The 24682-nt window shown below is 48.3% G+C and overlaps 1 protein-coding gene across 1 annotated transcript in view; it reads right to left on the bottom strand.

Moving 5' to 3' along the window:
- The window catches only part of LOC307084342 (guanine nucleotide-binding protein G(i) subunit alpha-2), a 37729-nt gene continuing 13047 nt past the window's right edge, over positions 1-24682 (bottom strand). The window contains exons 3-10 of the mRNA XM_079748683.1: positions 10267-10309; positions 6647-6788; positions 5726-5886; positions 4700-4828; positions 3626-3755; positions 2732-2885; positions 1833-2024; positions 1-1057 (exon numbers count right to left, since the gene is read on the bottom strand). Of these exons, the coding sequence (XP_079604809.1) occupies positions 1834-2024; positions 2732-2885; positions 3626-3755; positions 4700-4828; positions 5726-5886; positions 6647-6788; positions 10267-10309 (950 nt within the window). The 3' untranslated portion in view covers positions 1-1057; position 1833. The remainder of the gene's footprint in view (positions 1058-1832; positions 2025-2731; positions 2886-3625; positions 3756-4699; positions 4829-5725; positions 5887-6646; positions 6789-10266; positions 10310-24682) is intronic.

Genomic DNA, 24682 nt, shown 5'->3' with positions numbered 1-24682 from the left:
GAACTCTACTTTATTTAAATTAAATCATTTTAATATTTACCAAAAACACTAAACCCATTCGTCATAATTCAACCTCATTAATATAGGCTATGCTAAGGTGGCGGGAGGATGGAAATGGAAGAAGGATTTTAGGCAGTCTATGCAGGAACGAAGAAAGCATATGTAGGAATGGTTGTAAACTGAAGTAAAGGCACATAGAGCCACGGACATGGGGACAGAGAGAGACAGAGACAGAGAGAGAGACACAGAGAGACAGAGACAGAGAGACAGAGACAGAGCAAGAGAGTGAGACACCATGGTCCTGGAGCCACAGACGATAGAGAGAGAGACAGAGACAGAGACAGGGTGAGAGAGAGAGAGACACACGGTCATTGAGCCACAGACAGAGCGAGAGCGAGAGTGAGAGAGTCACCACGGTCATAGAGCCACACAGGGACAGACAGTCACAGACTACAGATATCAGTTAGATTTTTTACCGTTTCCTCTCGTTGAAGCAACTTTTTAATCACTTTTTACTTTTTTTCGTATTTTTGACATTTTTTTATCTATTTTTGTAGGAATGTTAAGATAATTTGTGCAGAAGACAGATACTCTATATGCATGTTGAATCATGCACAACAATATCCGGTTGGACTATGAATGACAAAGTATGTAAACAATATTAAAAAAAGCACTTTCCGATAATATTCCATGTCCATGCCTGTGCATCCGTTTTAAAAATAAGTTTTATGCGATTAAAAGTTTAATAATTTGCACATCAGATTTTTTCTAAAGTAAAACAAATGCATTTATATAAAACAGTTTTCCTGTGCCTCAACTAGTAATTGAAAATAAAAAAGGGAGGGAAGAAAACAGCTAAAATACAAAAACAAAATCTTGATTCGAGGTCAAGGCCCAGAGCTAACATACGAGCGACTGGATCAGCCATCGATCTGAAGTCTTGTTTTGTTTCCTTTCAGTCTTTTAGGCGTCTTTACAAAAAGCAGATCAAAGCAGAGATTGTGGTTTGATAGTGCAGTCATTCATGTGTTCATCTCGTCACTGGAGCCTCACGGACCTAACAGAAGAGAGACACATACAACCATTACTTCAGAGGAGAGACAGATTCCACCACCACTTTAGAGGAGAAACACATACAACCATGAGGAGGGACACATTCAACCATCACTTCAGAGGAGAGACACATGCAATCATGAGGAGAGACACATTCAACCATCACTTCAGAGGAGAGACACATGCAACCATGAGGAGAGACAGATTCAACCATCACTTCAGAGGAGAGACACATGCAACCATGAGGAGAGACACATTCAACCATCACTTCAGAGGAGAGACACATGCAACCATGAGGAGAGACACATTCAACCATCACTTCAGAGGAGAGACACATGCAACCATGAGGAGAGACACATTCAACCATCACTTCACCAGCTCAGAGTCTGGGCCGGACACCAGAAGAGAAAGGGGCGGAGTCATGTCTTGATTGGTCATAAATAAATAATAAAGTTACAATAAAGTCATTCACTGAGTGAAGCTTTAGAAGAGGATTTGAATAAACGTAATTCTGCGATGGACAGGCTAAACGGTTTTGATTTGAAACCTTTACAGACACTTCTTCTAATAACATTTGTCTTTGGACAGGATGTTCGGGCTTGAGTTACCTCCAGGAAAGTCTACCATTGCTGGCCCATTTGTATTGGACGTCAGCCAATGAGAGCTTACTGATCCCTGCCTCTAGACCAACCAGTCAAAACCCTCACGTCTTTCGTCGTTTGAAACAACGTCACACTAACCCTCACTCTCACCCTATAGAGTGAGGTTTAGTCACTCACCTCAGAAGAGGCCGCAGTCCTTGAGGTTGTTCTTGATGATGACGTCGGTGACGGCGTCAAACACAAACTGCACGTTCTTGGTGTCGGTGGCGCAGGTGAAGTGGGAGTAGATCTCCTTGGTGTCCTTCTTCTTGTTCAGGTCCTCGAACTTGGTCTGGATGTAGGCCTGCGCCTCCTCGTACTTGTTGGGGCCTGGAGGGTTTGGGAGGGGAGGAGATCTGAGAAGGGGCTTCAAACCATCAGACCGAATCTCTGACTGCACGGTCAGGACTCTCCAGCGGAGACACTCGTCCCTAAGGTGACCCCAACGTAGACAACGAGGTCCGGGGCGAACCAAAGGTTTAGAGAAACAAGGTGTGAGTAGGTCTACCGCTATACGTTGGGGTAGGAGGAGGGTGAGTAGGCCTACCGCTGTACTACAGGGTGATAGAGGGTGAGTAGGCCTACCGCTATATGTTGGGGTAGGAGGAGGGTGAGTAGGCCTACCGCTGTACTACAGGGTGATAGAGGGTGAGTAGACCTACCGCTGTACTACAGGGTGATAGAGGGTGAGTAGGCCTACCGCTGTACTACAGGGTGATAGAGGGTGAGTAGGCCTACCACTGTACTACAGGGTGATAGAGGATGAGTAGGCCTACCACTGTACTACAGGGTAGGAGGGTGAGTAGGCCTACTGCTGTACTATGGGTGATAGAGGGTGAGTAGGCCTACCGCTGTACTACAGGGTGATAGATGGTGAGTAGGCCTGCCGCTGTACTACGGGGTAGGAGGGTGAGTAGGCCTACCGCTGTACTACAGGGTGATAGAGGGTGAGTAGGCCTACCGCTGTACTACAGGGTGATAGAGGGTGAGTAGGCCTACCGCTGTACTACAGGGTGATAGAGGGTGAGTAGGCCTACCGTTGTACTCGGGGAAGCAGATGGTGAGCGGGCTATGGGCGATCTTCTCCTCAAACAGGTCCTTCTTGTTGAGGAACAGGATGATGGAGGTCTCTGTGAACCACTTGTTGTTGCAGATGGAGTCAAACAGCTTCATGCTCTCGTGCATCCGGTTCTGGAGGCCAGGGAACACGTAATGCAGAGATTAGAACCAAGAACAGAGGGAGAATGAACTCTGGGCCATCACCATGGCAATGGGAGGGTACACCACACACACACACACACACACACACACACACACACACACACACACACACACAGATATACAATACCGTTCAAAAGTTTGGGTCGCTTGGGAATGTTCTTATTTTTTAAGGAAAAGCAGTTTTTCTCAATGAAGATACAATTAAATCAATCAGAAATACAGTCTAGACATTTTTTATTTGGTAAATGACTATTCTAGCTGGAAACAGCTGATTTTTTAATGGTATATCGAAATAGGTGGACAGATGCCCATTTCCAGCCACAATCAGTCCTGTGTTCTAATGGTGCACTATTTAGCTGATCGTGTTAGAAGGCTAATTTATGATTAGAAAACCCTTGTGCAATTATGTGAGCACAGCTGAAAACTGTTGAATCAACGAGTTTTCATGGATAACATTAAATTGTCTGGCTGACCCCAAACTTTTGAATGGTAGTGTGTATATATATATATATATATATATATATATTAGGCCTGATAAAATTAGCGCGATAATAACACATTAACGCAATATATTTTTCATGATTTGACAGCCCTAGTATGTACTGTATATAGATATGAATGCATACGCATCTATGTATATATATATATATAAGTATTTGTATGCATATATGTATGTTTATATCCATAGAGACATGATCCTGAGGCCTCACCATCTCCTCGTCCTCCGCCAGCACCAGGTCGTACGCGCTCATGGCCACGCAGAAGATGATGGCGGTCACGCCCTCGAAGCAGTGGATCCACTTCTTCCTCTCCGACCGCTGGCCGCCCACGTCAAACATCCTGCACACAGCAGGCAGCGGAACGCTCAGTAAGGAAGCACCCGGGGGCCATCCGCCACGGGGCTGACTGGCTGCCTGGCTGACTGACTGACTGTTACCACGGGTGTTACCACCGGTTGCTGTGGTAAGAGCTTGAAGGCTTGTCCACGAGCATTCATGAAGACAGAGAGATGTTCAAGGCTAGAGGATGTGATCCAGATGAAGGAAGCCTTTTAACTCATCCCCCTCCAAGCTGACGTGATCAGGCCCCTCATTCTCAGAAGCCTGTTGATGGTTCAATGATTCAACTTAATGGAGGAAAGAAGAGCTTCCTCGTATTGACATGGGCATGCGGTCGTCCTGGTGTTAGAGTCACAGTGTCTCACTAGAACTCTCTGTCCTGGTGCTAGCCTCAGTGTCTCACTAGAACTCTCTCTGTCCTGGTGTTAGAGTCACAGTGTCTCACTAGGACTCTCTGTCCTGGTGTTAGCCTCACAGTGTCTCACTAGAACTCTCTGTCCTGGTGTTAGAGTCACAGTGTCTCACTAGGACTCTCTGTCCTGGTGTTAGCCTCACAGTGTCTCACTAGGACTCTCTGTCCTGGTGTTAGAGTCACAGTGTCTCACTAGGACTCTCTGTCCTGGTGTAAGCCCCACAGTGTCTCACTAGGACTCTCTGTCCTGGTGTAAGCCCCACAGTGTCTCACTAGGACTCTCTGTCCTGGTGTTAGCATCACAGTGTCTCACTAGGACTCTCTGTCCTGATGTTAGCTAAACAGTGTCTCACTAGGACTCTCTGACACTCGTATCATGAGAGGAGGCATCGATATCCTCACGTTCATGACAGAAGCAAATCAATAAGAACCAAAGTGAAAGCACCAGAAGAGACAGACAACAGCCTTCTGATTCCCTGAAGGACCGTAAGAGAGTGGGGGAAAGGCCCTCATGTCTGGAGACGAGGACTCACTTGAAGTGCAGGTCCTTGAAGGTAAAGTGTGTCTCCACGATGCCAGTGGTCTTCACCCGGGTCCTCAGCACGTCCTGCTGGGTGGGGATGTAATCCCCCTTGCCTATTCTCTCCAGGTCGTTCAGGTAACTGTCCGGACACAAACAGACACACACACACACACACACACACACACACACACACACACACACACACACAAACACACACACACACTTAACCATCAGGGTTACCATCAGGTGCATATGTAGTGCATACAGGTCGACAAGGTCATGAAGGAGGTAGCTGTAGAGGTGTTGGATCCACCTGGACCCACCTGGGCCCACCCTGGCCCAGGGTCTGATCCACCACCTCTACAGCTACCTGGGAGCTAGCCCCCAGGTCTCCCCCCGGTCGGGACCAGACTGGAGGCGAGGCTGGACCAGAGACTGGTGGAGGTGGGGGACAGAGGGGGAGGTGGGGGACAGACAGAGGGGGAGGGACAGAGGGGGGAGGTGGGAGACAGAAGGGGAGGTTGGGGACAGAGGGGGAGGTGGGGGACAGAGGGGGAGGTGTGTGGGGGACAGACAGAGGGGGAGGGACAGAGGGGGAGGTGAGGGGAGGGACAGACGGGGAGGTGGGAGACAGAGGGGGGACAGAAGGGGAGGTGTGTGGGGGACAGACAGAGGGGGAGGGACAGAGGGGGAGGTGAGGGGAGGGACAGACGGGGAGGTGGGAGACAGAGGGGGGACAGAAGGGGAGGTTGGGGACAGAGGGGGAGGTTGGGGACAGAGGGGGAGGTTGGGGACAGAGGGGGAGGTTGGGGACAGAGGGGGAGGTTGGGGACAGAGGGGGAGGTTGGGGACAGAGGGGGAGGTGGGGGACAGAAGGGGAGGTGGGAGACAGAGGGGGAGACAGAGGGGGAGGTGGGAGACAGAGGGGGAGACAGAGGGGGAGGTGGGAGACAGAGGGGGAGGTTGGGGACAGAGGGGGAGGTGGGGGACAGAGGGGGAGGTGGGAGACAGAGGGGGAGGTGGGGGGGAGACTCACTAGGCGGCGGAGTCGTTGAGCTGGTACTCGCGGGCGCGGGTGAAGCAGCCCTGCACGCCCCCGTCGGCCCACAGCCGCTGGATGACGAGGGAGAGCTCCTCCGGGAGGAGCCCCTGCTCCTCGGCCCCCGAGGAGAGGGAGAAGAGCTGCCGGGCGTCGTCCTACACACACACACACACACACACACACACACACACACACACACACACACACACACACACACACACTCTGAGGTTAGGGCTAATGTGGGGGTCACCTGGGTATGATGAATGATGTGATATGAGGTTGAGTATGGGCTTCAGCAATCCCCCCCCCCCGGGGTCCCATGACGTCTTCTATATGGATTAAGGTTTGCTTTGATGAAAAACACCAATCTAATCCTCCCTGGTGTGTGTGTGTGTTTATGCGTCAGGTCTGTGTGTGTGTGTGTGTGTGTGTGTGTGTGTGTGTGCATCAGATGTGCGTGTGTGCATCAGGTCTGTGTGTATGTGTGCATCAAGTGTCTATCAGGTGTAAGTGTGTATTTCAGGTGTGAGTATGTGTGTATCAGGTGTGTATTGCGTGTGTATCAGTTGTGCTTGCGTGTCTATCAGGTGTGTGTGTGTGTGTATGTGTGTTTATCAGGTCTGTGTGTTTGTGCGTATCAGGTCTCTGTGTGTGTGTATTTGTGTGTGCGTGTGTGCATATCAGGTGTGTGTGTGTGTATGTGTGTGCCTGTGTGTATGTGTGTTTATCAGGTCGGTGTGTTTGTGCGTATCAGGTCTGTGTGTTTGTGTGTATCAGGTCTCTGTGTGTGTGTATGTATCGTGTGTGTGTGTGTGTGTGTATTTGTGTGTGCGCGTGTGCATATCAGGTGTGTGTGTGTGTGTGTGTCAGGTCTGTCTGCCTGCCTTCCTTCCTGTGTGCGTGTGTGTTACCCACCACCCTGGCCTCGTCCTCGTAGCTGATCTTCAGGTTGCCCATAGCCTTGATGATGGCCATGATGGACTGGATGGTGTTGCTGTAGACCACCGCGCGGTACTGCTTGCACTCGTCTTCTGAGTAGCCGTCTTCATGGATGATCCTGAGAGGAAACCGGTTCATCAGAGACGCGATCTGAGAGAGGATCTCTCTGATGGACGCACACTGGAACACTATTCCACTGGATGGAGGTTCTTGTTCTTTATGAAGCTTTTAGACCTCCTTCCTTGCAGGACGATTTATAAAACATTCTTAATTAATACAGATCCATTCATGGCTCCTCATTAGCATCTATTGCATGGATAGCATCACATAACAACATGTCTGCGAGTGAATGGACAGTCAAACAGACGGACAGGCTTTAGAGCCTAAAGAGATGAAGAGCGATTGATTGTAGAGAGTGGAGAGCGGTCTTACTGAACCCTACAGCCTCTCTGGGAATAAGACCAGAGCGGATTAAACCGACACAACCCTTCTGTAGTCCAGGAGAACCTTTAATCTCACATCACATCAGGCTCTTGGTGGACTGTCTCAAGATAAGCTCTGGGATTGGACTGCTAACGGGAAACCAAACACCAGCAGGCTGAGGTGCACTGATGTTCACGGAGTGATTAAGCTATTGATTGAAATGCATGGCAAAGGCATTTCTAATGACTGGAAGCATTATGCTCATTCATTTATGCATACATGCATACTCTGCTCTCCCATTACCGGCCAACAAAGCATGCTTCTGGACTTATGGAAGAAGCCTCGTTGTTGTCAAACAAAATAGTATAATATAGTTGGAGTTGCAATGAGAGTAGTATTGACCTCCAGGATTGTCCTAATGGTGTTTTTATGTAGCTCTTCCCTGTTGAAGTGCATGCTGCGTTGGATTCTCTTCAGTTTGATGTCAAATGAGTTGAAAACACAGCCAGCCACAGGGTCCTGCCCAGCGAGCTGGCAGAGGCCATATGAATATTTCATTCTTCTCCCTCGGCCTGGATTTGAAATATTACTTCCAAGTCCACTTTCTGCCAGAAGGGATTCTACTCAGCGAATCACAAAGAGGGCCAAGATGGGATTGAACGCTAGCACATTGTTGTAGCTGTGTGTGTGTGTGCGTGCGTGCGTGCGTGCATGCGTGCGTGCGTGCGTGTGTGTGTGTGTGTGTATGTTTTACAGTTTATTTAGAATTATATTAGAGCCTTGATTTGGTGATTTGTGTTGTGGCTTTGAGCTGAGAAGCGCTTTGCAAAGACGTCAGAACCAGCAGTCTTTTACCTTATCTAGTCTGTTAAGGCTTGGTCAAACCACACTCAATTAAACAAAAGAAGGCTTGAAAGACCCTGGTCTCTCCGTCTCCAGTACATTCCCCCTGGTCCGGTGCGGTGGTATTTCATGAAACCATAACCCCTGAACCCCAAAGTCCCCCGCACTGCCGCACTACAGCATCCTCTCAAATGTTCTCTACAGTATAATATGGTAATTCAAATGTTCTCTACAGTATAATATGGTAATTCAAATGTTCTCTACTGTATAATATGGTAATTCAAATGTTCTCTACTGTATAATATGGTAATTCAAATGTTCTCCACAGTATAATATGGTAATTCAAATGTTCTCTACTGTATAATATGGTAATTCAAATGTTCTCCACAGTATAATATGGTAATACAAATGTTCTCTACTGTATAATATGGTAATTCAAATGTTCTCTTCTGTATAATATGGTAATTCAAATGTTCTCTACTGTATAATATGGTAAATCAAATGTTCTCTACATTATAATATGGTAATTCAAATGTTCTCTACTGTATAATATGGTAAATCAAATGTTCTCTACAGTATAATATGGTAATTCAAATGTTCTATGATCTATAATATGGTAATTCAAATGTTCTCTACTGTATAATATGGTAAATCAAACTGCCTCTATTCGCCACTGTATAATACGGTAGATCAAATGTTCTCTACAGTATAATATGGTAAATCAAATGTTCTCTACTGTTTAATATGGTAAATCAAACAGCCTCTATTCTCTACAGTATAATATGATTCATCAATTGTTCTCTACAGTATAATATAGGGTAAATCCAACGTTCTCTTCAGTATAATATGGTAAATCAAATGTTCTCTTCAGTATAATATGGTAAATCCAACAGCCTGTTTATTCTACGGTGTAATAGGGTAACTCAGATAGCCTTTATTCAGAGCAGACCCAGGGCCTAGTCGCACTGAATACGTTATCTGGCCAAGGAGTATCTAATGGCCTTAAAGGGGTTCAATACAGTGAGAGAGGGAAGCAGAGAGCCAGAGGGACCTTACATGCTCTCAGGCTTGATTGGACACTAATCCTACAGGGAGTGGTACTCACTAAAGCCAACATCAACACACTTCATCCCTCAGACCTCTACTCCCTTATTTAGGGTCAAATCTGACCCCAACACTTGGAGCCTTCATTGTAACAATATACAAGAACGCTTCTGCTGTCAACAATCCTTCCTGAAGATTTAAACTGCATGAAATGAAGATAAGATTGTTATACTGAAACTATGTTTCAGTATAACAATGGTGTGTTGGCAATGGTGTTATGCTGAAACTATGTTTCAGTATAACAACTATGCTAACTATGTTTGTAACTAACTATGTTTCAGTATAACAACCCAGATCAACCCTCCCCTCCTGCCCAGACCGTTTGATGCCTCCTCCTGGAAGGGCCCTCCGGGCACTAGAGGCCCTCTGAGTGTGCACTAGAGGCCCAGGCTTCATGTGAGGCCCTCCGGGCACTAGAGGCCCTCTGAGTGTGCACTAGAGGCCCAGGCTTCATGTGAGGCCCTCCGGGCACTAGAGGCCCTCCGGGCACTAGAGGCCCTCTAAGTGTGCACTAGAGGCCCAGTCTTCATGTGAGGCCCTCCGGGCACTAGAGGCCCTCTAAGTGTGCACTAGAGGCCCAGGCTTCATGTGAGGCCCTCTATTTGAGGCCCTCTGTGCACTGGAGGACCTCTGGACACTAGAGGCACATGTTGGTACTGCACTCGGACTGCCTAAAGTACATGTTGGGGGACTGCACTAGGACTATACATAGTACATGTTAGTGCTGCAATAGGACTACCTATAGTACATGTTAGTACTGCGCTAGGAATATTTATAGTACATGTTAGTGCTGCACTAGGACTACCTATAGTACATGTTAATACTGAACTAGGAATACCAATAGTACATGTTCGTACTGTATAAGGACTACCTATAGTACATGTTGGTACTGCACTAGGACTAGACATAGTACATGTTTGTACTGCACAAGGACTACCCATACTACATGTTGGCGGACTGCACCAACTGTGCTGTGCTCAATAAAGGAGATTTAGTGGGTATTGAACACTAACAGCCATCTCATCCATGGCCGACACTGAGCCAAGTGCCGCGTTAGTTTCCATCCTCCGTCGTCAAGCGGAGAGCGAATGATGAAATCTCCCATGAATTGTGTTGGCAGGAACATTTGCGCCGTGTTGTAATATGGTCCTGGTTTACCAGGCAGGAAGAGCGATGACACACACACACACACACACACACACACACCACGCTGCGGCGTTACTCACTTCATCTGCTTCACAATGGTGCTCTTCCCTGACTCGCCAGCGCCTGCAGAGGAGGGAAAAACAGGTTAAAAATACACTCCCGTTGGCTGAGGAACGTAAACATCTCAAACATCTGGAGGCTTCAGCTACCCCCCCGCCACTCGCCTCAGCTGTCTGTCCCATTTCCTTACTGACCTCCCTCCTCCTCCCTCCCTCCCTCCCTCCCTCCCTCGTCCCCTCCCTCCCTCCCTCCCTCCCTCGTCCGCTCCCTCCCTCCCTCGTCCGCTCCCTCCCTCCCTCCCTCGTCCGCTCCCTCCCTCCCTCCCTCCCTCGTCCGCTCCCTCCCTCCCTCCCTCCCTCCCTCGTCCGCTCCCTCCCTCCCTCCCTCGTCCGCTCCCTCCCTCCCTCCCTCGTCCGCTCCCTCCCTCCCTCCCTCCCTCCCTCGTCCGCTCCCTACCTCCCTCCCTCCCTCCCTCCCCCCCTCACTCCCTCCCTCCCTCCCTCCCCCCCTCCCCCTCCTCCATCTGCTGCTGATGTAATCTCTAGCCCAGTGCTCCTCCAGGCTGGTTTCACTGCGTCATGCACCCTCTCCCTTTTTTTCCGATATGCATAATGCCACAGCGGTACCAGTGCAGCCCCCCCCCACTCAGAGAAGAAAGACTCACACACACACACACACACACACACACACACACACACACACACACAGTCACACACAGTCACACACACCAGGGTAGGTCTATGGAGAATATAACCCTTACCACTGTGGCCTGCTCCTCAACTTTTAACTTTTACGTTTACCCCATAATGACCCTATAATGACCCCATACTGACCCCAGGCTGACCCTATAATGACCTCAGGCCTTACCTCTAAAGACTTCATACTGACCCTATACTGACCCCATGCTGACCCCACACTGACCCCACTCAGGATACAGGAGTTCAGCGTGGTTGAAGGCGCACTACAGAACACCCTGCCTTGGCATATCCAGCGCAGTGCTTCTCCATTCCCCGTTCAATGATTCACCTTTTTCTGGTCTGACGTCACCCATGCTTGTGTCTAATCTGTGGTTACAGTGCAGCTCCACGCTGACGACAGAATCCGCGCTGACCGTAGACGCACACACACACACACACACACACACAGACACACACACACACACCGCGAGCCAAACACTTTACTGCTTTAAATCAGGTGGCTTACGCAGCTGGTATTTAATATTTGGCAATGGTGTTTTGTGCCCACCAACACACCCACACACATGCTGAACCTAATTTATGATTGGCTTGTGTGAAACAAAAGGAACTGAAGCAAAGAGAAGCGAAAGCAGGGCGAGAAGGGAGAAGAGGGCCCAGTCCCATTTCTCTCCTCTTAACGAGAATACTTGCTTTGACTGCCCTTAGCTGCAAGTCAGCTACAGAGCGGTCAAGGAATGATTTTAAGGGAAAAACAGCACTCCCCCTTTCTCCCTAAATTATCTGGACACTCTACCCCTTCGCGGGAATGCACAAAATCCAGGGTTAGTGTCAATTCTAGGGGAAGGGGGAGAATTGGGACAAGGCCGAAGTCTCTCTTGTAAACACTCCTTAAGGGGCACCTGGTCCCTAGCAAGGGACCCACAGACTGGGTGGCTGCAGTCCGACTGAACGGTAACAACGTGTTAATATCGCCCCGGTAACAGAGTTAACGTTCCCCCCCCCCCCCCCCCGGTTACCACAGCATCAAGGATCAGAACAGTAATGTCGGGAACGCCAGGCGGGGGACTAATGACCTCTAAGACTCTCCATCACCCACCGGTTTAAAGGCATTCACCTACACACACACACACACACACACACACACACACACACACACACACACACACACACACACACACACACACACACACACACACACACACATACAGCGTGTGATCCAGCTAATTGAAGACAAGCAGAGTAAATGCATCCCTTGGGGTCCTATAATAACTAAAGGGCTGTGTTGTTGCCCCCGGCAGCAGAGCTCCTGTTGATCTACCAGGGGAGCTGAACTGCTCCGCAGGAGGACACCTGGTTCAGCTGTGGGGCTCAGAGGAGAGCAATTAGGAAGCTTTGTTTAGTATCAACATCACCACGCCCGTCCCTCTGGGAATAACAGAGGAGATACAATTTGCCTATCAGGCGGCCGGGGGGAATGAACAGTCAGGGTTCTGTAAAGTGAGCAGACAGCAGCATGCAGGTTACCGGTGAGCAGAGAGTCAGGGTTCTGTTCAGTGAGCAGACAGTAATGGTTAAGATATCTAGCGATTAACTATTATCAATCTGTGCTTAACCAGTTACCCTAACCAGGGAGGGGGATCTGACCCTGAAGCCATCCATCCATCATAACCCTAACTAGGGAGGGGATCTGACCATAGAGCCATCCATAATAACCCTAACCAGGGAGGCGATCTGGCCCTACAGCCATCCATCATAACCCTAACTAGGGAGGGGATCTGACCCTAGAGCCATCCATAATAACCCCAACCAGGGAGGGGATTTGACCCTAGAGCCATCCGTCATAACACTAACCAGCGAGATGTTTTGCATGCATGCACATTTTCTAGTGTAGCCTTATTGTGCTTTTTTGATGATATTTGCGTGACTGACTCAGCCTTTATCTCCATGTTTTGGAGCATAGCCTTGTCAGAAAAACATTGAGAATAAAGTGAATCTCGATGAGTGGTAACTTCGGTTCACTCCTTGGCCAGCGGCTGCCTACTCAGACTAATGAGTGCTTTAAGTAATGAGACTTCAGCGTTCTCTTCCTTTCTTCAGAAAACGGGCCAGGTTCCCTCGCAGGATCCCGGGCCCTGGCAGCCATCTTGCTAATAGTATGTTACTCACTAGAGATCAGCTGGCAGCCATTTCACGACCTGTAAGGCTGGGCTGTAATTCATGTTATCCTCACCTCCCCGCAGTGGCACTGTGACCACAGCTACACATCTCAACAGGAAGACGGGGGAGAAGAAAGACCATTTTGTAGACTTAACCATACTCATATATGATGAATCCTGTTTATATTGAGGAGATAGATTTGTTGATCAGAATATGATGAATCATTTTCATATTCAGGAGATCGATTTATGGATCAGAATGATTAATCCTGCTCATTTGAGGAGATAGATTGATTGATCAGAATGATGAATCCTGCTCATATTGAGACAGATTAATGGATTAGATTATGATTAATCCTGCTCATATTGAGGAGATAGATTAATGGATTAGATTATGATTAATCGTGCTCATATTGAGGAGATCGATTTAAGGATCAGAATGATGAATCCTGCTCATATTGAGTAGAAAGCCCTTCAGGCAGACCGTGAGGACGTGCTGATCTAGAAGACAAATATCAGCTAGCGTCGGCCAACCGATCAGCCAAATGACGGTTAGGTAGGTGAGCGGCGTCGCCTCCTCGTGGCTCTCCCTCTAGTCTGCCCTTACCGGATCAGGACCATTAAAACACCCCGCTCTCTCTGCCATGCAGCTGGCCGGCGGGACGTGGGGGGAGAATGGTGTGTGTGTTTTTGACTAAGTGTTTTTCATTCTGGCCCGGTCTGAGAGTGAGGGAGCCACAAAGACCACAGTGTGCAGACCCCCCCAAATCCCCAGCCCCCCCACGGACACAGGCCCACCACTGTTTACCCTTCAGCCTGCTCCAAGACAACACCGGACCCCCCGGCCTCCACAAGATGTAGAGGCTGTGAGGCCCGCTGCTCTAGACCACTGAGCATGGAGCGGTGGTGCTGGAGACTGGTAGGGGCTGGAGACAGGTACGGGCTTGAGGCAGGTACGGGCTGGAGAGAGGTACGGGCTGGAGACAGGTACGGGCTGGAGACAGGTACGGGTTGGAGACAGGTACGGGCTGGAGAGAAGTACGGGCTGGAGACAGGTACGGGCTGGAGAGGGGTACGGGCTGGAGACAGGTACGGGCTGGAGAGAGGTACGGGCTGGAGACAGGTAGGGCAGGGAGGTGGGCTGGTGTATCCTCCTTCAGAGTAGGAGGATTCGTTAAGCAGCTCTAAAGGAAGTTCAGATAAGAAGCTCTGAGGAGTCGTAATGTCAGAAAGAGGATCAGTCCAGCTTTAAGTTCCCTTCACATATCAAGTGGACTTTCCCTGCCAGCCTTCAATTCTTTAAAAACTGCCTTTTCAGAAAATGCATATTTGGCAGCAACTTCAATGTGAGGCTCCTTCTGAAATGGTTCTTGGCTAAACTTGACATGTTTATGTCCAAGCTGCTTAGTTATGCTCATTCTGCACGCCATTTAGCAAGCCAACAACTACTATATCAACAACTATCATTCAGAAAGGGCGACACAGAGACACGCTCCACACATCTTACGAACATCTAATGAAGAGGTTGTAAAACAAGCCCAGAGATGTGGACTCGAGTCACATGACTTGGACTCAAGTCATTATTTTGATGACTTCAGGCTCGACCTGACAAAATTACGCATGACTTGCGACTCGACTTAGACTTGACTGCTTTTGACTTGAGACTTGACTCGGACTTTGCCTCTTTGACTTGTAATGACTCGACATGTCTTGAGTCAAAAACATTTGTTTTAGATAGCTAAAATATTTCCCGCCTGGAGGGCTAGACACCCAAGACGCATTCACTTCCGAGAAGATGAAAAAAAAAACAGCGAGCGAAGACAAATCTACACCTGTATCTTCAATAATATCAAAACGAAATTTCGATATCATTTATACTTTAGTCAGAATAACAGTTTTAGTTTCATATCGGCTGCGTTTTGAGTTGGTCCCGTTGAAGCCGTCTGGCCAGCCTCTGACACGTAAGACATCGTAACTAAATCATTTTTCAACCGTTTACCTTCGTTCAAAAAATTTCACAAATCTACACACTCGTATCTTCAATAATATCTAAACGGAATTTCGATATAATTTATGCTTTCTTCAGAATCACAGTTTAAGTTGCATATCGGCTTCGTTTCAGTTGTTCTCATTGATTTACGTTGACGCTAGAGCGTGAAGACGTTCAGCAGTGTTGCCAGATTGGGCGGGTTTTTACCGCCCTATTGGGCTACATTTTGAGGACGTTCAGGCAGTGTTGCCAGATTGGGCGTTTTTTCCCACCCTATTTGGCTACTTTTAATCACGCACCGGCTACGCTATTCTCTTAAAGAGAATACCATTACTACCATTACTACTACTACCATTAGTACTATAAATTCAGCTACTACTACTACTTCAGCTATTACTACTACTTCATCTACTACTACTACTATTACTACTTTAGCTACTACTATTACTACAGCTACTACTACTACTTCTTCAGCTACTACTACTACTACATCAGCTACTACTACTACTACTACTTCAGCTTCTTCTACTGAAGACACAGGCGGGTAGTAAGGACAATTTCCTTAAGGAAAGTTGTGGCATACTGTAACTGACATCCACTCAAGCAGTCCTTTCAGGCATCCATACATAGCTCATATGCCACACACGCCAAGGCACAGCTTTACCAACTTTAGGGTCACAGTGGTGCCTTCCGTAGCCTACTAATACAATTCAAACCAACCGTCCATTCTCACTTCTCCTCTGAAACAAAATAAGATTTCGGCACATGCCCATATCATCATATGATCATATCAACACATTTGAAGACAGAAACAATGAACATATTATAACTGTATTGATAAGAAATGACACTGTACATTAGAGTGTAATGTTGAAATTATGATCAATAGCCTAAAAATGACATTAAGTAAAAAATACATGGTGAATTGTTCAGGACTTGAAAAAGTTTGGGACTTGGACTTGGACTCGACTTGGCTTTGGTGTGACTTTGACTTGGACTCGACTTGCCTTTCCCTGTCTTAACTTGGGACTCGACTCGGACTTGACTGCTAAGACTTGGGACTTACTTTAGACTTGCCAAACCGTGACTTTGTTCCATCTCTGGTTAAGCCCACTATTGACCTCTGTGAAGGCGTGCACCTTGTGTGAAGCTAGTTGTCATGGAAGCGGGACGTTGAACGACAGAGCTCCTATCAGATGGAGAATTTTTTTTTTTACGAACGATCTAATGAAGAGGTTGTAAAACAACCTCATGCCGTTAAGCCCACTATTGACCTCTGTGAAGGCGTGCACCTTGTGTGAAGCTAGTTGTCATGGAAGCGGGACGTTGAACGACAGAGCTCCTATCAGATGGAGATAAAAAACGAAAGCCGAGAGCAGGAAGCAGAACGGCGGGGGGGCTGGGAGTCCAGCTGTCAGTACACATCATGTGCTGCACTACATATATGCTGCGGTTCTCCTACATAGTACATGTTCACTGGAGCAAACACATTAAACTCAAGCTCACCCAGTGGAGCGCTCTTACAGTGATACAATAATCAACGTTTGTTCCTCCATAAAAAATGCATGATTTCCATAAGACCATGATGGATGTATTCCAACCAACATTTGTAAACCTTTAGATATATCTCCACATTCATAAGCAGTGACCGTATCGAAGCTAGAGGACTTCAGTAGGGTATTAAAGGCATAAAACTCAAACACCGATATCACGTAAAGATGAAAGTTCACACTCATTCTAAAAGTATTCGCCAGGAGGCACCTTGGGGCAACTCCCCCCTGGGGACAGACCCCCTAGGGCCCCTCCCTCAGGGGACAGACCCCGTGTCTCCAAGGTCAGCCAGGTGATGGGGCCTGAGAGAGCGAGGGGGGGTGTGTGGAGAAAGAGATGACCAGAGAAGGTCACCAGGGTAGAGAAGGACAGCATCAACACACACGCTCACACACTCATGAACAACACGGTCCAGATCAATACCTGCCGATGGGGGATAGACTGGACCATTTAGCAGCTCAGCCATCTCAGCCTATTAGAAACATCACTTCACTGGTCCATCTTTGCACTCTGGCAGGTAGAAAGTGGCAGGCTCCTTTTGGACATCGCACACCAATAAGCTCTTATTCCCATTAGCTTTCTCCATTGAGATCATCATCAAAGTCTTCCTCCACACTCCTCCTCCTCCTGCTTATTGCTCCTCCTCCTCCTGCTCCCCCTGCTTTTCCTCCTGCTGCTGCTACTGCTCCTTGTAAGACACATGGGCCACCTCCTTGTGAGACACACATAGAACTTCAAACATACACACACACACACACACACACATACACACACACACACACACACACACACACACCTTGTTTTAAGTCATTAGGAAACATTGAGAGTCTCTAATTGGCCGATGGAAGCAGCTTGTACACACCGCCATCCCCCCCTACTCCTCCAGCCCCCTGCAGAGAGGAGGGGTGTTAGTGTGGACCCCCGCGGTGCAACAACAACCCCAGGTCAGAGACACATGTCAACCACACCAAAATAAGATCAGTTCATAATAGCACAAGAACAGTGACCTTGATTAAAGGATTTCTGTCGGAAGTCGAATCAAACGCGGAAGAGAAAGAAAACTAGAAGGTGGAGCAACACTATGGTGGTAGCAACCAGCATTCCCCCATGCTACTATCAGACAAGTAGCCCCATGCTACTATCCGCCAAGTAGCACCATGCTACCATCCGCCAAGTAGCCCCATGCTACTATCCGCCAAGTAGCCCCATGCTACAATCCAACAAGTAGCCCCATGCTACTACCGACCAAGTAGCCCCATGCTACCCTCCACCAAGTAGCCCCATGCTACCATCCGCCAAGTAGCCCCATGCTACTACCCACCAAGTAGGAAGGAACTGTGGCCCCTCGATAGGAGCCTTTGTGGGAGGTGTTAAGAGGGGATGCAGGGAGACGAAGGTGGGGAAGTTTGATTGCAGAGTGTTAATCGTATGAGACAGGGGTGAGGGACGACCGGGAGGAAGGGGAGGAGGGTGTGAAGAACACCCCGGTGTTAAGAGACCCTGAGGCCGACAGAGAGGAGTGTGACAGTGAAAGAAGGAGAGAAACTATTAAGAGACCGTGAGGCAACAGGAGGTTAGCAGACGGTGAGAGGACAGAACACAGTGTGGAGACCAGGAGGTAGCAGAGACCAGGAGGTACCAGAGGAGACCAGGAGGTACCAGAGACCAGGAGGTACCAGAGGAGACCAGGAGGTACCAGAGGAGACTAGGAGGTAGCAGAGACCAGGAGGTACCAGAGGAGACCAGGAGGTACCAGAGACCAGGAGGTACCAGAGGAGACCAGGAGGTACCAGAGACCAGGAGGTACCAGAGGAGACCAGGAGGTACCAGAGGAGACTAGGAGGAACCAGAGGAGAACAGGAGGTAACAGAGGAGAGCAGGAGGAACCAGACGAGAGCAGGAGATACCAGAGGAGAGCAGGAGGTAGCAGAGGAGGTACCAAACACACACACACAAACACACACACACACACACACCAGATGGAATGGATCCATAATTGATGCTAATAAGATGTGAGTGGGTCAAACACAAGCAAGCCAGAGCGTGTACAGTATGTGTATGTGTGAGTGTATGTGGGAAACAATGGCTAGAATCAGCTTCCAAATTCCCATTTGCTCTATTATCTAAAGTGCCCACACATGCATGTTTCTAATAGAATCAGGCCTGGCACGGCACACCAGCGATATTATCTTTAAATACCAGAGACCCAACACCTCATAAGGACTCGTTTTCCAACAATTAACAGTGGAAATCACTTTGTGTTGATTCAAAAGCCTCTCCATGGGAACCCTTCATCACCATGACCAGTGGTGCTGTTAGCAATAATTGACGGTATTCTTAAAATATCCCTTCAGTAGGTCATCAGATGAGTCATCCTGACATCTTATGTGTTTACATAGGTTCTGGTTCTCCACAGGTTCTCCACAGGTTCTCCACAGGTTCTCAACAGGTTCTCAACAGGTTCTCAACAGGTTCTCCAACAGGTTCTCAACATGTTCTCAACAGATTCTACTCTCCAACAGGGACCCTGCTCTGTGTTAGTCTCTATTCCAACGGACCTGAGGATGGCTTTTGTCGAGAAATCAAGGTTCTGTTCGGGGGCTAGGGCCCATTGACAGGTTGAAGGTGATAGCCTCTCATGGAGGGCAGAACTAGCATTAGCACTAGCCTGAGCATGGGTCCCTGGGACACAGCAGAGATGGTAGTCAGGGGTCAAAGGTCAGGCTGATTTACTATTTGTTTGAGTTGGACAGAAACTGCAAACCAAAGTCATCTTCCAGTAAATGGAAGGAAGAGAGCAAGCCAGTGTTGAGGGGACATCCCCCGGCCAGCCATGGTTCCTGCATGACGTCTCCTGCAGCGCTGATTGTTTTAGCCAGGAAGCCCCACCAAACACTCAGAATAAGCTTTGTCTGCTTCTGGTCTCAGACTTACTTCATTATCAGAGCTCCAATCTCAGTCCTGGAGCTAAATGATCCACGGAGGCCCCTAGCGGTCTGTCCAACCAACCCCCTGGAAGGAGACGTTGTCAAATATGGTTTTAACTAAGGCAGTGGATTAATGGATTCATTTTTCTGAGAATATTAATATTTTAGAGCTGAGCATGAATTAGATAAGGCACCTCGGGGGGTTGAATATGATTTAGGGATTATTCCACCATATCCGTTATCTTCTATTCACCAAGGATTCATTTGCAGTGCACAGTACCACCAGCTAGCATATAAAAGAGTAGGAATGGGCTCTTTTCCTTCTGCTCCATGCGTAAGGTCAGCACCATCAGGTGCTCGCCAGAGAAACGACCTCCCAGTTTTCTGAAGCATGAGCACACACACACGTGCACACACAGAGAGCCCCCAGCATGCGGGATAATGATGTTTTACTGAAGGGTCATCCATCACAGAGCTGCTGGGAGGCTGCCTGCTCCCAGCTCTGCTGTCCCGCCCGTCTGCCTTGAAGTCTGCAGTAGAGACCATGCGATGGCGAGCCGATGTCTGATGGTCAATGTCACCCACCTCATAGGGCCAGGGACTACGGCGATGCCCCATTGGTCACTGTCAAACAACCAGGATGCGTTTGTGACATTGACCAATGGCCTGTGCCCATGGGCTGGCCCTGAAGGAGGGGGCGTGGCTACACAAGATGATGACGTGCTGACAGGCTGAGAGATGAGAAGGACCTCGAGGATAATGAAGAGTCTGGGGTTATTTCTGGATGGACATGGTGCCTGGCCATACTGGACGCTTTGAAGTGGAACACGGCGCCCCACCTGACAGGAAGCAGGAATACGGCGATCCACCTGACAGGAAGTAGGAACACGGCAGCCCGCACGCTGGGCAGAAGCTTTGGAGGGCCACATGAATGGAGAAGAGGTGGGTTCATGTTTACCACAGAAGGAAATACTAGTGCTGTCCGCTAATGAGAAGTCAATAGCAAGCATCTAGCGATGAGGGCTAAGTAAATATTTAACTAGGGAAACAATTGTACCAAATTAAGATGTTCTGGTCATAGAGATCCTAAACATTACAGAAAGATCAGAACCAGAATCCAACATGATTGACATCGATTCTTTAACCAGACACTTTCTTCCTATGCTATTAACAAGTAAGCCTCGGAGAGTTATAGGATACGATACAGCCATTGCAGGAATCCACATTGAACAATTACTCGCACACTAAATGAGAATAAGTGTAGAAATAAAAATCCTTTTCCTGTACCAAGTGTCAAAAAAATGCAGAGAGCAACATTAGGTCAACGTTACATTACAGCTTAGAGTTAAAGTCACCTTCAAAGCTCTCGGCTTAGTGTGGGGACATAATTATGATGTAATAATGAGATGGAGGCATGAAGACTGCTGAGTTTAGCATCCGCTAACAACAGGTGCCCTTGGGAGCAGCTGTCCTGAAGGCTCCAGACAGAGTTCAGAGTAGATCTCCAGTAGATAGCAGTGAGGGGTAATCAATCAATCAATCAATCCAACCTGGACAGGATCAAAGGAGCTGGAGCAAGGGTTTCCACGGTGTTGAGCTGATCGACTCAGCAGTCCCACGAGGTCTTCAGTAGGTCTCGTTGGGAGTTGTGTTCCTTCAACTAGACGAGAGACCGGTGAGGACCTCTGTATAGAGGGCTATAGCTAGGCTCCCAGGGGGGAAGCAGGAGCCTCACCATGCAGAGGACTAACCATAAGTCTGGGTTGTGTCTCAGTGAGGTGTGCACAGAGAGATGGAGAATCAGGTGGAAGGGAAGTGTGCAGTAGCAAACGAATAAAAGGAGCAGAATGAGGTTGTGATCCGCAGGACATTTTTATTTTTTCAGACAAATCACTATTGTAAGTCCTGTTCGCCAAAAAGGCTCAGGACATGAACAGGGGTGAGATGAAGTTTCGACAGCACAACCCTTTTCCTTTTCCAGTGTTTGCTATACAAACACCTTTCACTGAATCCAGATCACTGCTGGAGGAAAGACTCCTCCATCATTGATCTGGATTCAGACCACTCAAGAGAAAAGCAACGTGTCACCAATGTAAGACAAAGATGTATTAGTGTACAGTCAATAAGAAAGGTAGATAATAAGGAAGGAGGTTCTCAACCTCATGGTCAGCTGGGATCAGCAGCACAATACTTCAGTACATAATACAAGATAAAGCAGCTTGGCAGACCGTTGCATCACCTGGGATCACAGTTCATGTCCTGATAACGATAACATGTAAACGAATGTGTTTGCATCCCTCAGGTGAACCTTCATAAGCCACCTTTGTCCAATGCCTCAAAACCTCAGAACTCAAAATCAACTCTGTCTGACATATCTTTTAATCATGGCATGCTTCCTGATTTCCACCTCCTGGTTTCCGTGGTTACCGTCACTCTGAGCAGGGCCCTGTCGCTGGCACTTCCTCTGCGTCAGGAACCGGAGAGGACACGAGAGCAGTGGGGAGCTCGCTGCCCCCCCCCCCCCCCCAGCAGGGGGTCCACAGGCCGGCTCCCCCCAGCAGGGGGTCCACAGGCCGGCTTCACAGGACCAGGGCTACCGGGGCCAAGCCCATCACAGCCATCCAGAAAACGTAAGACTACCCGAGTCATTGAAGGAGGGAGAGGCGTCTCTGTGACAGCAGACAACCATGGACAAATGCTGAAGATACAATGAATACTAAGGATGGAAGAAATATACAAATCAAATAATCAGGGACCAAATTAACACCTGCCACAAGCCAATGGCGGAGGATTTGACAGGTAAAACTATTCAGGGCCAAGTAAACAATAACTTTGTAGATTTTCCCCTGTGGCTGGTCAAAGGACAAATATGTAAAAGTTAACATTGAACTCTGAGGCAAAACACGTAGAACTTGAATGATCACCTGTGTGTGTGTGTGCATGTTTGTGAGACTCCACAGGAATACAGAAAAGGTTTCCACTGCCACTCCGACAGAGAGGCCTTTGTGCGTGGACATTATGTCCGCCTAAGTCTGGTTGCAGCTTTGTATGGCCTGCTTTGCTTTTGTTCACGTCCACTTCCTTTTAGCACTCTCTCTTTCTCTCTCTCTCTCTCTCTCTCTCTCTCTCTCTCTCTCTCCGCGAGAGCGAGACATCATGCCAACCAGGGACAGACCGTATAGTGTTGCTGTCAGAATCCTTGCAATGGTCAATACATCAGCATCTCTTCAATAACTAATTGCCAAATCATGTAGGTGGACTGCTAAAGAAATAGGGCCGACCTAGGGGTATAAACATAATGCGATGGCGCACACAAACTCCTTTCACTCAGGTGGGGCCGTTTGTAGTGCCACAACAGAAGTGTTTGCTTTGGAAACACACAGTGTGGTCCAGCGATAAACGCCATGGTAACCAGAGCTGAATGCCACGTGGGCCGTTCCTCTAGTTAACCAATCAGAGTTCAACAGAGGCAGCCATCACACGCTGGGGAACAGAGGAAGGAGGATTCATTCATTTACAATATTACGCTGAGCCAAGGGGCCGCAGCTGACTCCACACAGACTTCGTCTCCATGACAACAGGCCTGATGAGGAGCTGGTTAGCGATAAGGAGTGTTGACCGACGGCTGGTCAAGCATAAGGGTGCAGTAGGGAGGGCTGCCCCAGATTAAGGGAGAAGGATGTACACTCATATCCAGCCCATAGGGTCCACCGGAGTTTCACGAGGAAGGCCGTGGCAGAAGCACAATGCTGAGGGGAAGGGGACGCCAGGAGGGAGAACAACACTGAACACCCTCCTCCCTCCCGCCCCTGTCAACAGGAAGCTGAGTGCTGAAGTTCCTCTTTGAGTCTGCCAAGTCGAGACACAAAGACCGCCCCCCTTCCTTAAAACAAGCTTTAATTAACAATACCCATGGAGTAAAGCTCCAAAGTATCACCATCACAATATGGAAGCATATATATATATATATGACATTATGTATACATTTTTAATCAATGAATGAAGCTCCAAAACGAGCATGTTTCTGTCCAGGCTTTATCCAGTAAAGACTTGGGACAACAGCTCTAAGGTATCGCACAAATATGGATATTAAAAGCTGTGTAGGATTGAATGATGGCCAATTCAACCTCAGTACTTCCATTGTTCAACTACAACCCAAGGTCAGCTTGATAAAGAGGAACTTCAGAAGGTTTGGCATTCTTCACCCTGCAGAGCGATGGAGGATTTAGCAACTCCGAGATTAATTTAAGTCGAGTCATAAACAATCTTCAATGGCAGCTACCTTTTAATTTAACCTTGTCCTTTCAGTTCAACCTGTTGAAGCAGACTGTGTGTGCGTGTGTGGGTGTGTGTGTGTCTAAAACACCCAAGCACGCCGCCTAGACCAGTACTTTAATGTCACCATAAACAAGCCATGCCCAAACAGCCACGCTGCTCTCTTTCATTCCTTTCATGTGAAGGTCAGAGCTGGAGATCCTCTGTGGTCTGAAGTCAGGTCCAACACCCAATCTCCATCACCGACACCGCTGTACCGCCCTGGCCTTCCTGTCCACAGGTGGGGTGAAGGTAAACCCGATAGGGAGGGAGACCAAATAACTTCATTAGTGAGCTAACCGAGTCACGCCAGGACCTGTCATCCGGAAGCCTCAAAGAAACCGTTTTAAAGGCCTTTTGCATTCTGATGACCAGCGTGTGCGCGTGAGTTTGTGCGCGTGCGTGTGTACATCGTAACACAAGCGGACACAGGTTCAGGGAGAAGGTCTGAACTGCGTGCCGTCTGCGCTAAGCTAGCAGTCATTAGTTAGACTAGCAGTGAGCTAACCCTAGCTCACAGAGCTAACCCTAGCTCACTGAGCTAACCTTAGCTCACAGTGATAAGGTTCTGGCCCATCTGCGACCCAAGCCCTACTCACTTCCTGCCCAACAGGAAACGTGCGACGCAGCCAAGCACTTCCTGTCCCACTGCAGCAGTAATTACTCACGTACATGCTCACACACACACACACACACACACACACACACACACACACACTATTAAAACAAACACACTCTAATACAACTCTACTCTCTCTCCCCCTCCCTCTCTTTCTCTCTGGCTCTGTCCGCCTGCCCGT

The sequence above is a fragment of the Pollachius pollachius genome, assembly GCF_949987615.1.
Source record: "Pollachius pollachius genome assembly, chromosome: 12".
Taxonomy (NCBI): Eukaryota; Metazoa; Chordata; class Actinopteri; order Gadiformes; family Gadidae; genus Pollachius; species Pollachius pollachius.
Note: the sequence above shows the minus strand (reverse complement) of the source record. Positions and strands in the feature narration are given on the sequence as shown.